Genomic DNA, 13,073 nt, shown 5'->3' with positions numbered 1-13,073 from the left:
TTATTTATTTTACATCTATTGGAGTGTTCGTCAAACACTCATAAGATGACCAGGCAGGTCTTGGAAACCTGGTAGCGGCATAACCGGATGCTGGGATCCTCCGATTTGGACTGCCTTGGTGACCGTAGTCTCCCAGCTCCGAAGAAACTGTAGACGCCGACTCGGGATCTCCCTGTGTCGATGTTGTCTTATTTGTTGTTGTTTATTTTCACGCCGTGTGCCAGGGTTCACTGGTCGAATGGGTGTATCAATGTTGATTTGATTTGATTTGATTTTATTCTTTTACGTCTACTTACTGTTATTTTGCAGCAATACGACGGTATGCGTATCAATGTTGTCTTAGGGTTATAGACCCTTATAGATGGCTTTAGCAAATCGCCTTTCAAGCTCCCCAATCAACACTCGCCCGGTTAGCTCAATCGGTAGAGCGTGAGACTCTTAATCTCAAGGTTGCGGGTTCGACCCCCGCATTGGGCTCAATTCCCGATGCTCCAGTTCAACTGGAAACTTCGAACCTCGATTGGATAATTTTTTGGCTCCCAAAACCCTTAATAGGGTTAAGCATACATAGGGTTAGATAGAACCGGTCAGGTCAAGTCTCTATTTTTTTTTTCAAGAGGTCTGCCGTATTCCAAAAATCACTCACGAGTTGGCAAATGCACCGGTGGAGGAGATGATGCAGGTAAAATGGGAGAGAATAGTGACTCAGCCTAGTCTGCTATTTGGTGTCTAGAAGCGGATATAAATGGCTGATGAGGGAATGCAGCTTTACCTACTCGAACATTGAGAGCCAGGTGGAGGGCATATTTGAGGTTCAAAAAAGCCTGCGGGAGAAGAAGGAAATTTGTCATGAGTGAATGAGACTGTGGCACAATGGTCCATCAGGTGTCAGTAGCTTTTTCGGGATAGCATGAGACGGGAAGGCAAAGTAAACTAGCGGAGCGAATATGATTCCGGCTCAGGAAGTTGTCTTATCAGGCTCATCCATTTCATCATGAGCCGCAGCCAGCTTACTGGCAAGTTCTGCCTCTGAGTCGGCATCCTTATCGAGTCTATCCTGCACTTCCTTTTTCTGGATATGGCTCTCGAAGATCTTGCTAGCTAGAGAAGCGTTGTCGAGTGTAGATTGTGATTCCACGGCCTTGGCTGGAGAGTGATGAGTGTTCCAAGCATCGCCTGTTTCTTCATACGGCGTGAGTGCTTCAAGGGAATCATCCAGAGCACCTTCTAGTTGGTCTTCTTGGGTTGGCTGAGAGTCGGAGTTAGAGGTAGATTCAACAGACTCATCCGTTGCGACACTAGCTTCAAGGAAGTCATGATTGGGGGGATGTTGCAGAACAGCATCCGTAGAACTAGTCTCAGTAGCAGGCTTAGTTTTCTTTTTGGGACCTTGGAAGATTGGCTTCTCATGTGACATTAGCCACTCGTCTGTGGGCTGCATCTCATCCTTGTTACTAGACCAATCGTCCCCAGGCAGCTCACCAAGTAGACGGCGCTGCTTCGCCGCTTCAACTTCTTTCTGGAAACTCGCCAGGCCGCGGAATACAGCGGGTTGGCTTTCCATCTCCTTGCGCCTGCGAAAGCGCTCATTGAAAGAATTGGGCATCGGCTCGGGTTCCTCCATGTCTAGTACGGTAGGGTCCCACTCGGCCAGACCAGCCTGTCGAATATTCTGCGGAATGTTCTTGGATAACGCATCGATGATGGTCTGCTTGCGGTGTATATCCGTCTTCCATGGGCCGTAGAAAGGCGACAGCGCAATGTGGTGCATGTGCTTGTAATTGGGCGATGGGAACATGTGTACGACAAACTGTCGGCGGTTTTCGTCAGGTGCCGTAGCAGTGTTGGGCATGGGAGTGCTTGGGCTATCCCTGACTTGCTTGTCGGCAATGTGCTGGGGCAGCGTCGGCATGACGGTCGGCTTGGGAATGAGCGGGGCATCGGGGCCAGTGGTGAGGATGTCGTAGGTGAGTGGGCTGACGGCGACAAGCTTGCGGGCGCCCTCCTCTGTCTCAGCGACGGAAATGAAGGACGCAGGGGCGTGGCGCATTTTCTTGAAGACTTCAATGCGTGTCTGCTTTTTGAGCGCATGTAGAATGGCGCGCCGCTCCGCAAAGCTGATGGGCAGCGGCGACACCTTGATGAAGATGGTGCGCGGGCCGATCATGGGAGAGCCGATGGCTACCTTGGAAGCGGAGGCAGTGGCGGCGGCCGCCGCAGATGCCCCCGGTATATGCATGGGATTAATATCGGAGAGGGGATTCAAGTAGCCTGTCGGCTAGCTGTCGCACCGCGGGCTTGATGGGCGAGCCGAAGCTTGATGGGGGTTTGGAGTATGCCGGATGAGAAACTTGTGGGGGAGTGTAACCGGTATTTAGCCGACGCACCGGCTGCAGGAAAGTTGCATGTGATACGGATGGACGCTGGTATCATGTTGGCTGAAAATACGCACTTGTATGGTTTCAAATGTAACCGACTCAGTATCTAGACGCATGTGGGCGACTAGAGAGTTTGCATTTGCTTTAGTTAATTAGTGACACCAGACAACATACTCATGCCTATGTTGCACTTGTAGCTGGGCTGATGACTCTGTGGCGTACAATGTGGCGTACAATGATAGTTCAGGCTAGGTCTATGACTAATGAGACTCGGAATCCTTCAGAAAGGGCTCCTGCCTTTGCGCCAAAAACGAAACTAATTACATCGCCGAGGTTCATATCACATGTTAGAGAAGCCGAGCCGGGTGAATTTGGTGAGGCTCTCGCTGCGGCTGTTGTTATCTTGAGACCAGCCAGCCGTTGTTGTTCTTTTCGGCAGGGCGCAAAGTCATAGGTGAATGAAAGCCTTGTCAATGTGGCACTGGCTGGGTTGCTTTCCCGCGTAAACCGTAAACAAGGCCTAGGTTCCGCCTGGCATGTGGAAATCTGGGGTAAGATAAAAAGAAGAGCTACTTTCTCACACGGCCCTTGAATTCTAAGTCTTTTTCCCTCTTCTTTTTTTTATCCCGCGATAGAAACATTACTTCGACCTGCACAACTCTCAACAATCAAACGCTTTTTTTATTTTATTTTATTTTTTTTTATTTCTCATCATCACAATCTCAGCCAACATGAGTCTCAAGAACGGTGAGTTGCTGTCTCAATCGCAACCGAAATGAATGGCACCTCATTTTCGCTGAAGCCAGACTGGCCTCGGCGCGCTTGTTGTCAACAAAGCATTGTCTCTCCTGCAGTCACACCACTAACATGCGCAGACAAATTCCCTTCGTCGGCTGCCTTTGACGCCATCAATGCTTCTTTGCAGTCCAACGAAGGTGAGAAGAAAGCAGCCATCAAACAGGGCAACGCCGTATTTGCCTTTGTGCTGAAGAACGCTGCTGGTGAGACCGAAAGCTGGCACATTGATCTGAAGAAGACCGGAACAGTGGGAACTGGCACCGGCGATAGCCCGACAGGTAAGTAATAGTGTGGAAATGAGCTTCATTAATCATCTAGAGAATTCGCATAGCGTGATATTAACTCATTTTTCTCTCAGTCACCCTTTCTCTGTCTGAGGAGAACTTTGGCAAGCTCGTTGCTGGAAAGGCCAATGCGCAAAAACTCTTCATGGGTGGCAAGCTCAAGATCAAGGGTGACGTCATGAAGGCGACCAAGATGGAGCCTATCCTGAAGAAGGCGCAGACCAAGTCCAAGCTGTAAAGCAAAAGACAGGTCCTTGTGACTCGCACAGTTGACAGCAGAGGTGGAAGCCCAGCGCAGGGATGGGCCAGCTACCGGCCACCGCCGCTGCTGCTATAGCGGGATTTGAGGCGCCCCAGATTTGTTATGCTTGATTGTATTTTGGGTTGTTGTGTTGTTTGTCTTCAGGGTGTTGGTCTCGGTGCCATTAGGCGTAGGTTTTGGGTTCCAGTCTGGTTTACGTTTGTCGATGTCACTGTTAAAGCCAACAAAGTCAAATACATGTGGTTTTATGCTGCACAAAAGAAAGACAGCACCGGGCTGCTGAGATTCTCGTGTTTGTCGGCGAGCTAGCGAGGGCTTGTCTCGGAGTTTCACCGAGATTCGAGATATTCGGTAAGCTCACTTGAAGGGAAAAAATCCGCCGAAATTTATGCTTTGCCCTGGAAATAAGCTGCAAGGCCCGAAAAAAGACAGCACCGTGGCTCTGTCTCCAGGCCCAGCTGGTGTCTGAGATGGAAGGTTGTATTGGATGTGCGTGGCAGCGGGAGGAGAACAAGGCAGAAGACGATGGTGTTGGATTTTCCTCCTTTTCCTTGCGTAGAGTACAAGGTTGCCGAGTCTTGACGGTGGGTGTGCCGAGTTTAGCGTGCTTTGTTCCCTCTTCATTTCCTTCACAAGTCAGTGCCTCTGTGCTGTTGGGACTCATGGATGTGGATTGTGGTTGTGGTGGATGTGGGAGCCCAGCGGTTCCCTGTGGAAATCAGCAAGCTTGGGATGATTACCACTCTGGATGGTCTTGAGGTTAATCTCTATGACGTATGTGAGCCCTTCCATGTGTACATGTGTGCACATTTGCATGTACATACAAGCATATGTTGACATGGAAGCGGTTGTGAAGGGGTGCTTGTACAGATGCAGGTGCAGTGTTGCAGCTTGATGGATGGGCTGTTTTGACTGGAGAGCAGAGCACAGGGCCAGTGCTTTCAGCGGCGCGGAAGGAGCGGCTAGCCGGGGGCTCAGGAGTGGGCTAGTCCCAGGGGCTTCCCGATAGCGCAATTCATAGCTTCTTCTAAATATCGTCGCTGGGGGTTGTTGAACAGGTTGGATGGCTTCCGGGGTTTGGGTCCTTAAGCTGGAGATGATGATGCGTACTTTTTGTCTCCAGGTGCTTGAAGGGCATACTGCAGCATGAGAAGCCCCAAGGCCAAGGCCAAGCAGGAGAAACAACCAAGCAAAGGCACAGAAGAGGCCAAACTGGACACTCAGAGTGGACAGGCGGCCAAGGCCCGTTCTCGCTGTGGGTGGGCGCTATGCATGCGTCAAAAGTGGGGCATCTTTTTCTCAGACAAGGGACAGGATGGCCTGGGTACCTGAAGAGGTGGGCAGGCTGGATTATACTGGACTTGGATAAAGGGGCTCAGTGGAAGGAGATGGTGGTGGGTGGTGATGATGGATGTTTTTGCTGCTTGTATTCACGAGAGAAATCTCTTGACTGCGGTGGAAAAGAAAAGGCAAGACCGGATAGATGCAAGTATGCAGGCACACGGCAGCACCTTCTGTCTGCTTACTGGCCTCTTCCTGCTTTGCGCAAAGGGAAAGGCAGGCCGGTGGTAGTTGCTGTCCTTGGGGCTGCTGCTGTTGCCATGGTGCTGGCTTTTAAGGTTGGACATCAACTAAGAAACTGTTCTCTGTGGTGCATGTAAATTATTCTTTTTTTTAGTTATCCTTTTTGCTCCTGTCTTCCTCGTGTTGTTTCTTCTCGTAATTAAAATTTCCTTCTCCAAAGAAAAAAACGCCAGGCAAAACATTTCCTCTTCCTCGTCTTTGCTTGGTCTCCTTTTTGCTTCGCTTCATTCTCCTTTTAATTCTCGCTTCTTCCATTTTCCATCGCTTTAATTCATTGCCTCCCATTGCCCGCCGTCCAGCCGCTCTCGTCGCGACCGTCCGCCCATTCTCCAGCCAGCCAACAGACTCTCGGATTTTCTGCTGTTTCTCTCAGCACACGCTTTCACCATCGCCGCAACGGTCGGGTGACCTGCCAACGTCAACGGCTTCTGTACATATCATAACCATCATATTCGCTCTTCTAATACAAACAACCGCCGTCCGCATCTCCCCCGCTCCCGATCTGCCTCTCGACTCGAAGATAACCCGGCCTCTTCCTCTTTCTCAGCTTCTGACTTTGCCTCTTTGGCATTTTCGGCCTCGACGTCTTGCGCTAATACCAAACCATCTGCTCTCAAGCCTTTCCACTTGATTCCTTTTTCTTTCTTTCTCTTGGCATCCAAACCTGGGTTCACAGCTCGCGCAGGCCATTTTGTCTTTCGCCTAGCTATCCCAGCCCAGCCCTGGTCCTTCTTTTCACATCTTATTCTCCTCTGCGCCTGCTTCCGGTCTGGTCTCGTGTGCCCTCTCTGCCCCCGACTTGCTGACTTGAATTGCCTCGTCCGGGCCACACGCAAGCTTTGCCGCAGGCTTTTCTTTCTCCTACACGGCGGCCAGTTTGCTTGACCACCAACACCGACATCGATATCAACGCCACCATGACTGCCGCCATTTCAAAGCGCCAGCAGGCCCGCAACGAAAAGGTGCTCCAGGAACTCGTTACAGGTGTCCCTGGAAACAACTTTTGCGCCGACTGTAACGCCCTCAACCCTTGTGTGTAACCCTCTGCCTCCCCCTATACTATACGGGATCCCCCTATCCGCGCTGCCAGCGGTGACGCTATGCGTCGCATCTTGAAATGTCACAGCTAACATCGATGATTTATTTCTCTCTTGTAGCCTGGGCATCATGGAGTGTATGTGCCCGTCTTTGATCTTCAATCCACGCCCTCTCCGCCCTCCCCTTCGCATTGCTAGACCTTCTTCCAACCATGGCTCCGACATGAGCCCCTTTGCTAACATGCTGCGTTTTCGTCTAGCTCGGTGTTTTCCTGTGCATGCGATGTGCCGCCATCCATCGCAAGCTTGGAACCCATATTTCCAAAATCAAGTCCTTGAGTATGGATACTTGGTCAAACGAGCAGGTTGAGGTGAGCATTGACAGTGTCTTTCTATACAGCATCCGAATCCCTCATATACTCAAACACGTGATGTACTGACTTTCTGGCCTCGCGCCCCTTCCAGAACATGCGTAAAGTCGGGAACAGAACTTCCAACCAAATCTACAACTCAGAAAATCTCAAGCCATCCGTCCCCATAGACGCCGACGAGGCTGACTCTGCAATGGAACGCTTTATCCGTCAAAAGTACATGAACAATTCCGGCTCGCAGCGAAGAGGGAATTCCAGACACGATGAGGGCTCTCCCCCACCTCTACCCCCCAAGGGTCCCGGAAAGCTCAGCGGCCTCCGCTCGGCATCCTCCATCTTTCCCCTCAGCTCTCGGAAAAAGCAAGCTGCTGCCGCAGCGGCTAATCAGTCAGCTGTGCCTTCGCCTCAGCTTTCCAACAAACCCTCCAAGGTCTTTGGCGCCAGTGTTGACTCCTTGGGCTCTGCAGCTGCCTCGGACGATCATGACCGCAAGCTTGCTAGGCTAAGAGAAATAGGCTTTCAAGATGCCCGGCGCAACTCTATGGTTCTTAAAGGTGTTAACGGCAACTTTGACCGTGCGGTAGAGGCCCTTGTCCGTCTTGGCGATGGAGGATCGCGCACCCTAACTACGTCATCTTCAACTGGTTCTACCGGCCTCCGTTCGACACGATCTCTTACCCCTCTATCGCCCAACACCCCCACGCGTATGGGGTTTGGACTTAGCATTGATCACAAGCCCAACACTCCTGTATCAACTACCTCCATCAGTACGCCGTTCGATTCGATTCCCGCTCCCCCACAGTCTTCTCAATCCACTGGAACCATGGCCAACAAAAATGTATACGCCAATGGGAACACCAATCCCTTTGGCCAACCCCAGCCGCTAAGCGACTTTGACCAGGCTTTCCAGAACATGAGCATTGCTCCTACCCGCCCTCTATTCCCCAATCATACTGGAGGTGCCACTGGCCAGGGTGCGGTATCGATGACAGGTGTCTACGCTACCCAAGTTCCCCCTGTCCCACCCACTCCGTCGCAGTACCTTGGGATCACGTCGAGCCCAAACACTAGCTCGTCATATTCTCAGCCTGCGACGCCTCTCAGTGCCCAGAATACTGGCTACAATCCATTCTTTGCCCAGAGCCCAGCTACTGCGATCGCTCAACCACCGCAGGTCCAGCAGCATTTACAACAGCAAATGCTTTTTTCGCAACAGCAGCAACAACAACAAATGCTACTCCAGCAGCAACAACAACAGGCTCAGATACTGTCACAGCCAACTGGACAGCAAGGCCTCGGCGTCAACACACAGTTTTATGCTGGTGGGCATACCAACAACCCATTTGCTCGTTCCCCTACTCGTATACAATCCCCATCTCTAGGCCAGATTCCCGAGTCCCAGCAAACTTCCTTCTACTCTGGTCAACTGGTCCAATCTCCATCTCCCGCCTCTACCAATCCCTTCTTCACTTCTCAGCAGTCCGGTGCTCATCAGCAACAACAGCAGTCGTTTATACAAACACATGCATCGCCCCTCAGCCAACAAATATACCAACAACCTCAGCTACAACAGCAACCACCGCAACCGCCTCAATTCCAGCAACAGCAACAGCAACACTACCTTCCAAAGCCTGACAAGAACTCCATCATGTCTCTGTACAATTATCCTCAGCTCGCACCACAGCCTACTGGCATGGCTCAACCCAAAATCCCACCTGCCGCCAATGCCCCCCAATTTGCCCAGCCTCCGCAGCCTACGCGCAGTGTTTCCACCCCCATTGCCAAGAACCGCAACCCCTTTGCCACCATGGCCCCCGCTGTCCAAGGCCCCATTGCGGCCGCAGTTCCAAACGCTGCTGCCATGCCGCCCAAGCCTGCGGGAAGCAGAGAAAGCATTGCTCTAGGAATGGAGCTGGCATGGTCAAATGGAAGGCACAGTCCCGATGCTTTTTCGGGGCTGAGTGCACGTCAGTGAAAGAAGTCAAGAGTCGGTTTGTAATGTGTATATGCGCTTCTGTACTTGTGACATGTTTCAGGGGGGGACTTTTTTCATATACTGATTTTTATTAGATGGAGCGTTATCTCTTACATACATTGCATTTCCCTTTTGTATCTATATGAACACCCCGCATATCCAAATAAAACAATACTCCGAACTCTTGTGTCGTATATGATTCCGTAGTGACAAAAAAAAACAGAGTAGATTCTTAGAGTAGCCTGTGACAACTTCGTGTTGTCGACTTTCGATCAGATGTGGACCAAAAAAAGTTTGCGGATTGATTTGATTTGATTTTATTCTTTTACGTCTAAAAAAGTTTGCGGAGTCCAATCTGAAGGAATATAAGTCTTCCTGTGTCTCAATCTTTCAACAATAACTAGTCCCATTCCGATATGGTCTAACGGTTAGGATACCTCGTTTTCACCGTGGGGGTCGGGGTTCGATTCCCCGTATCGGAGATGATGTGCCTATTCGGCAGTTGCCTTTTTGATTTGCCCCAAAATGTGTATTTTTGTCTTTTGGGGGGTTTTTTTTTGCTTTATTTCTTGTCTGGTTGCTGAGCCTACGTGGCTGGGCTTGAAAAAGAATTTCCCTGATTTTTTTTTACTCCTAGAACACATCAAAATGCGATCACGATTGATGTAGACATCGTGAATGAAAGCAGGTTGACGTGAATGGATGCATATTGTATAAGGCTGCATGGTTCACGTAACCCTAAAGTCCCGCAAACCAATGAGACACGAAGCCAAGCTGATGACTCAAGCCATTAAATACAGATAGTACCAGCTGCAGAGCACTGTCGGCCAGCTGCCAGATGAAGAGAGCCTCCAATGCTGGGCTCATTTTTTGAAGCTCATCTGGAATTCTTGCTCACACTGTTCAACGCCAACAGAATTATCCGCCATCTTTCTGTACATATAGTTGCCAGAATGTTTTCTAGACAAGTTCCTAGTGTAGGTAATTTTGCCGCTGCCAGAGCGCGAATACCAACATATCTCTAATCCGCCGTACGCAGAAGTACCCTCTCCGCCGGACCCGGCCCCAGAGCCGGCGCGGAGCTGTCCTAGCTTAGCGCGGCGAGGGCTTCCTAGCCGTCGGACTTGAATCCCTTCTTCTCTCCCGTTACTCCACTCACGGAGGCTTTATTCTAACAAAATGCTTTTGCCGACTAGTTCTTTCGTGCTGCCATGGCGCCGCGGACAGCCCGTTTCGGTGCCGTGCTGGGCCCGTTGCGCATGCAGCAACAGATGCGGCGACTGTCGGATGAGACCCGGTCTGCCATCGACAAGGCGGTGGCGTCAGCGCCGGTGGTGCTGTTCATGAAGGGCACGCCTGAGCTGCCGCAGTGCGGGTTCTCGCGTGCGACTATCCAGGTTCTGGGCATGCAGGGCGTGAACCCGGAGAAGTTTGCGGCGTTCAATGTGCTGGAGGACTCGGAGCTGCGTAATGGTAAGTCTGCGGCAAAGCTCTGGACTAGGAGACTAGAAAGGCTAATATTCCTTCTTCTGTACTCTAGGCATCAAGGAGTACTCTGACTGGCCGACTATCCCCCAGCTTTACATAAACAAGGAGTTTGTGGGTGGATGCGATATCGTCATGTCGATGCACCAGAGTGGCGACCTCGCCAAGATGTTGGAAGACAATAACCTGCTTGTGGAGGCCGACGAGGCCGAAAAGTCGGAGTAAAGCGACGGCACCACAGTCACGGAATACGCAGACTAGCCTACCACTTCCTCCCGCCACTCCCCACTATTACCCTGTACATTAGAATCTCGAATAGGACTATATTTGAGCTACGACGTTTTAACCCGAATTCACGTATAGTTGTTAATACTCGCGCTGTCAAGATTGCCCATATCAACAGGAACATCACTTTATATCGTTCTACAGCACTGGGTAGGCTGCTCCGTCTCCACGCGGGTCACTCCCGGCGGACCAGAGTCGTGTCTTCTCAACGGGGTCTACCAAGCACCGGATGATCTGCCCGCGACCAAACAGCTCCCTGTCGTAGCCTGTCAGTACCTTGACATCATGGCCCAGCTGTTTCAGTCCATTGATAGTCTCCTGTGACATGCCATCTTCCACGCTGACCTTCCAGTCGAATGAGCCATTAGCATGGCGGATACCACTGTCGATACAGATACGCGGTGCATCGAGAGCTGCCTGTGGATCCAGCCCGCCAATCAACTGGCCCAGAAGCACCTGAAGTTGGCCCTGCGGCTGCATAAAGCCGCCCATGACGCCAAAGACAGAGTGCAACGAGCCATCAGCAGCATGTGTTACGAGTCCTGGGATTATAGTGTGGTAGGGCCGTTTGCGCGGCGCCAACACATTGGGGTGGTCGCAGCGCAGCGAGAAGTTGGCCGCGCGATTCTGCAGCGTGAAGCCACAGCCGGCCGGGATGATGCCCGTTCCAAAGTTGTCGTAGTTTGAGTTTATGAATGATGCTGCGTTGCCGGCGCTATCCGTCACGCAAAAATAAACCGTGTCGCAGCTGTTGAGTGCCGGCGGTATGTCCCCCGTTGGATCGCCATGCGCCAGAGTCTCTGCAGCAAGGGCCTGCTGTGGATTGAAAAGTTGCGCCCGCGATGCGAGGTATGAGGCCGATAACAGCTCAGCGGTTGGCACACGTACCTGAGCCGGGTCGGTGACAAACCAAGTGCCGTCTGAAAAGGCGAGCCGCAGGGCCTCGATGAGGGCGTGTAGGTATGGCGCCGTGTTGTGGTCGCGCGCCGTCCAGGTGGGGACTTTGCCCTGCTTCTCCAGCTCTTGAATAATGCCTAGTGCCATTAGGGCGACGAGGCCTTGACCGTTAGGCGGGTGTTCCCACATATCAATGGCCTGGTCCTTGGCACCGAGATCTTGGCCACTGAATCGCAATGAGAGTGGAGTAATATCGGGGTTGGTAGTCGTTATGTGGTGCTCAAGATCAGCGAGAGTCAAGTGGCCACCAAGATCAGAAACAGTCTTGATAAGGGCCTCGGCAATGCGGCCGGTATAGAACCCCTTTTTACCACGGGCTGCTAGCTCGCGGAAGGTCTTGGCGAGCGTTGGACTCTTCATGATCTCGCCTGAGCGCGGAGCTCTAAACCCGCCCGGGCTCTGAGGATCGGGCTTGAGCATCTCAGCAAAGTTTGGCGATGCATTGCGGAGGTTCTTCTCAGACCGAATCCACTATAACTCGGGTGGTAGTCATGTTAGTGAGGAAGGATATCAAAACCAGGAGAGAATGCCTTACAAGATTTGACGATACTTGCGATACCGGGAATCCATTCTCGCCAAGCTCAATGGCAGGCTTAAGGATTTCCTCAAGCCCGACCTTACCACTGCCAAACTGTTCGACTGCGTCAACCCATCCGGCTGCAGCTCCGGGAACAGTGACTGCATGCACACTGCTCTTAGGGATCTTCTCTAGCCCAGCCCCCACCAGGCCTGCATGAGGCTGGTGTGTCTCCGGAGTAGCATCAGAAAAGCCCAGGTCTTTGCGGATTCTCTCTAGCGTGCAGTTCTGGCCCGAACGACCGGAGCCGTTGAGGGCCGAGACTTTGCCGGTTTTTGCATCGTAGTAAAGCATAAACATGTCGCCGCCAATACCCGTAGAGGCTGGCTCAGTCATGTTAAGTGCGGCAGCTGATCTGTGTTAGTGAAAAGCCGACCAGGATACACATGTCGCGGTGTGTTGGGGGAAAGGAGTATCTTGATTTACCAACTGCTACAGCGGCGTCCTGCGTAGCTCGTCAAGAGTTAGTGGGATATTCATGTAGCTCAACTCAACCTTCCCAAGACTCACCGCTGCATTGCCACCAGCTTCCAAGATCTTCAGTCCGCATTGTGCTGCTAGAGGCTGAGTGCAGGCGATCATGCCCTTGACGCTGTGGACGACACTTCGCCTGCTGTTGAAGCGCAGTGTTTCGTTGTTGTTCATGGTGGGGATCAATGTGTTTCCTAGAAACATGAGTGCCGCGATCAAATCAGAGAGGTAAAAAGAAATACGTGAACAATGTGTTCTGGCTGGAAAATGCCGCTCAAAGGGGGGAACATCTCTCGCGAGCCGAAGAACCGGTGTTGCGTTGTAAGTCGGGTAACTATGAGCCGAAACCCTAGAGGCCGGCAACATCCAGGGTTAAGTTTCTCCAACTGCAGCCGGCCATCTGTCAGCCGACCCCACATTTCATCCGTCCTTTATCCACTCCAAAAATCGTCAGCAACCTGCCCCACTGCGCCTGTAAAGAGCAGCTACCACATGCATCAAGAATGAGTAGAATCGATAGCTATCACGACTTTTGGTTTGGATTCCGTTCCCCGCTCTCTTAATTCTTGCATCAAGGCTGAATGAAGGCTTTTGCCAACCGTGGGCTGT

General features: G+C 51.6%; 5 protein-coding genes across 5 annotated transcripts; 3 read left to right on the top strand and 2 right to left on the bottom strand.

Annotated features, from left to right (window-relative positions):
* Window positions 1–958: 958 nt before the first annotated feature.
* Window positions 959–2,239, bottom strand: BROUX77_007755 (uncharacterized protein; the record flags this gene model as incomplete). Its single annotated transcript, XM_073752883.1, has 1 exon — window positions 959–2,239. The coding sequence occupies one exon, from the start codon at window positions 2,237–2,239 to the stop codon at window positions 959–961; it is 1,281 nt and encodes a 426-aa protein (XP_073602048.1).
* An 870-nt stretch (window positions 2,240–3,109) lies between these two features.
* Window positions 3,110–3,698, top strand: BROUX77_007754 (uncharacterized protein; the record flags this gene model as incomplete). The annotated part of the gene is made up of 3 exons (XM_073752882.1): window positions 3,110–3,125; window positions 3,254–3,454; window positions 3,535–3,698. 3 exons carry the CDS (start codon window positions 3,110–3,112, stop codon window positions 3,696–3,698), a joined length of 381 nt encoding a protein of 126 aa, XP_073602047.1.
* Window positions 3,699–6,223: 2,525 nt separating this feature from the next.
* On the top strand, window positions 6,224–8,689 carry BROUX77_007753 (uncharacterized protein; the record flags this gene model as incomplete). The annotated part of the gene is made up of 4 exons (XM_073752881.1): window positions 6,224–6,338; window positions 6,464–6,480; window positions 6,604–6,714; window positions 6,809–8,689. 4 exons carry the CDS (start codon window positions 6,224–6,226, stop codon window positions 8,687–8,689), a joined length of 2,124 nt encoding a protein of 707 aa, XP_073602046.1.
* Window positions 8,690–9,900: 1,211 nt separating this feature from the next.
* Window positions 9,901–10,399, top strand: BROUX77_007752 (uncharacterized protein; the record flags this gene model as incomplete). The annotated part of the gene is made up of 2 exons (XM_073752880.1): window positions 9,901–10,162; window positions 10,230–10,399. The coding sequence occupies 2 exons, from the start codon at window positions 9,901–9,903 to the stop codon at window positions 10,397–10,399; spliced, it is 432 nt and encodes a 143-aa protein (XP_073602045.1).
* Window positions 10,400–10,597: 198 nt separating this feature from the next.
* Window positions 10,598–12,668, bottom strand: BROUX77_007751 (uncharacterized protein; the record flags this gene model as incomplete). The annotated part of the gene is made up of 4 exons (XM_073752879.1): window positions 10,598–11,887; window positions 11,976–12,343; window positions 12,420–12,438; window positions 12,504–12,668. The coding sequence occupies 4 exons, from the start codon at window positions 12,666–12,668 to the stop codon at window positions 10,598–10,600; spliced, it is 1,842 nt and encodes a 613-aa protein (XP_073602044.1).
* Between the last annotated feature and the right edge of the window lie 405 nt (window positions 12,669–13,073).

The sequence above is a fragment of the Berkeleyomyces rouxiae genome (assembly GCF_048999995.1).
Source record: "Berkeleyomyces rouxiae strain 22BRR77 chromosome Unknown BrBRR77_ptg000012l, whole genome shotgun sequence".
NCBI lineage: Eukaryota > Fungi > Ascomycota > Sordariomycetes > Microascales > Ceratocystidaceae > Berkeleyomyces > Berkeleyomyces rouxiae.
This window is presented reverse-complemented; position numbering and strand designations above follow the sequence as displayed.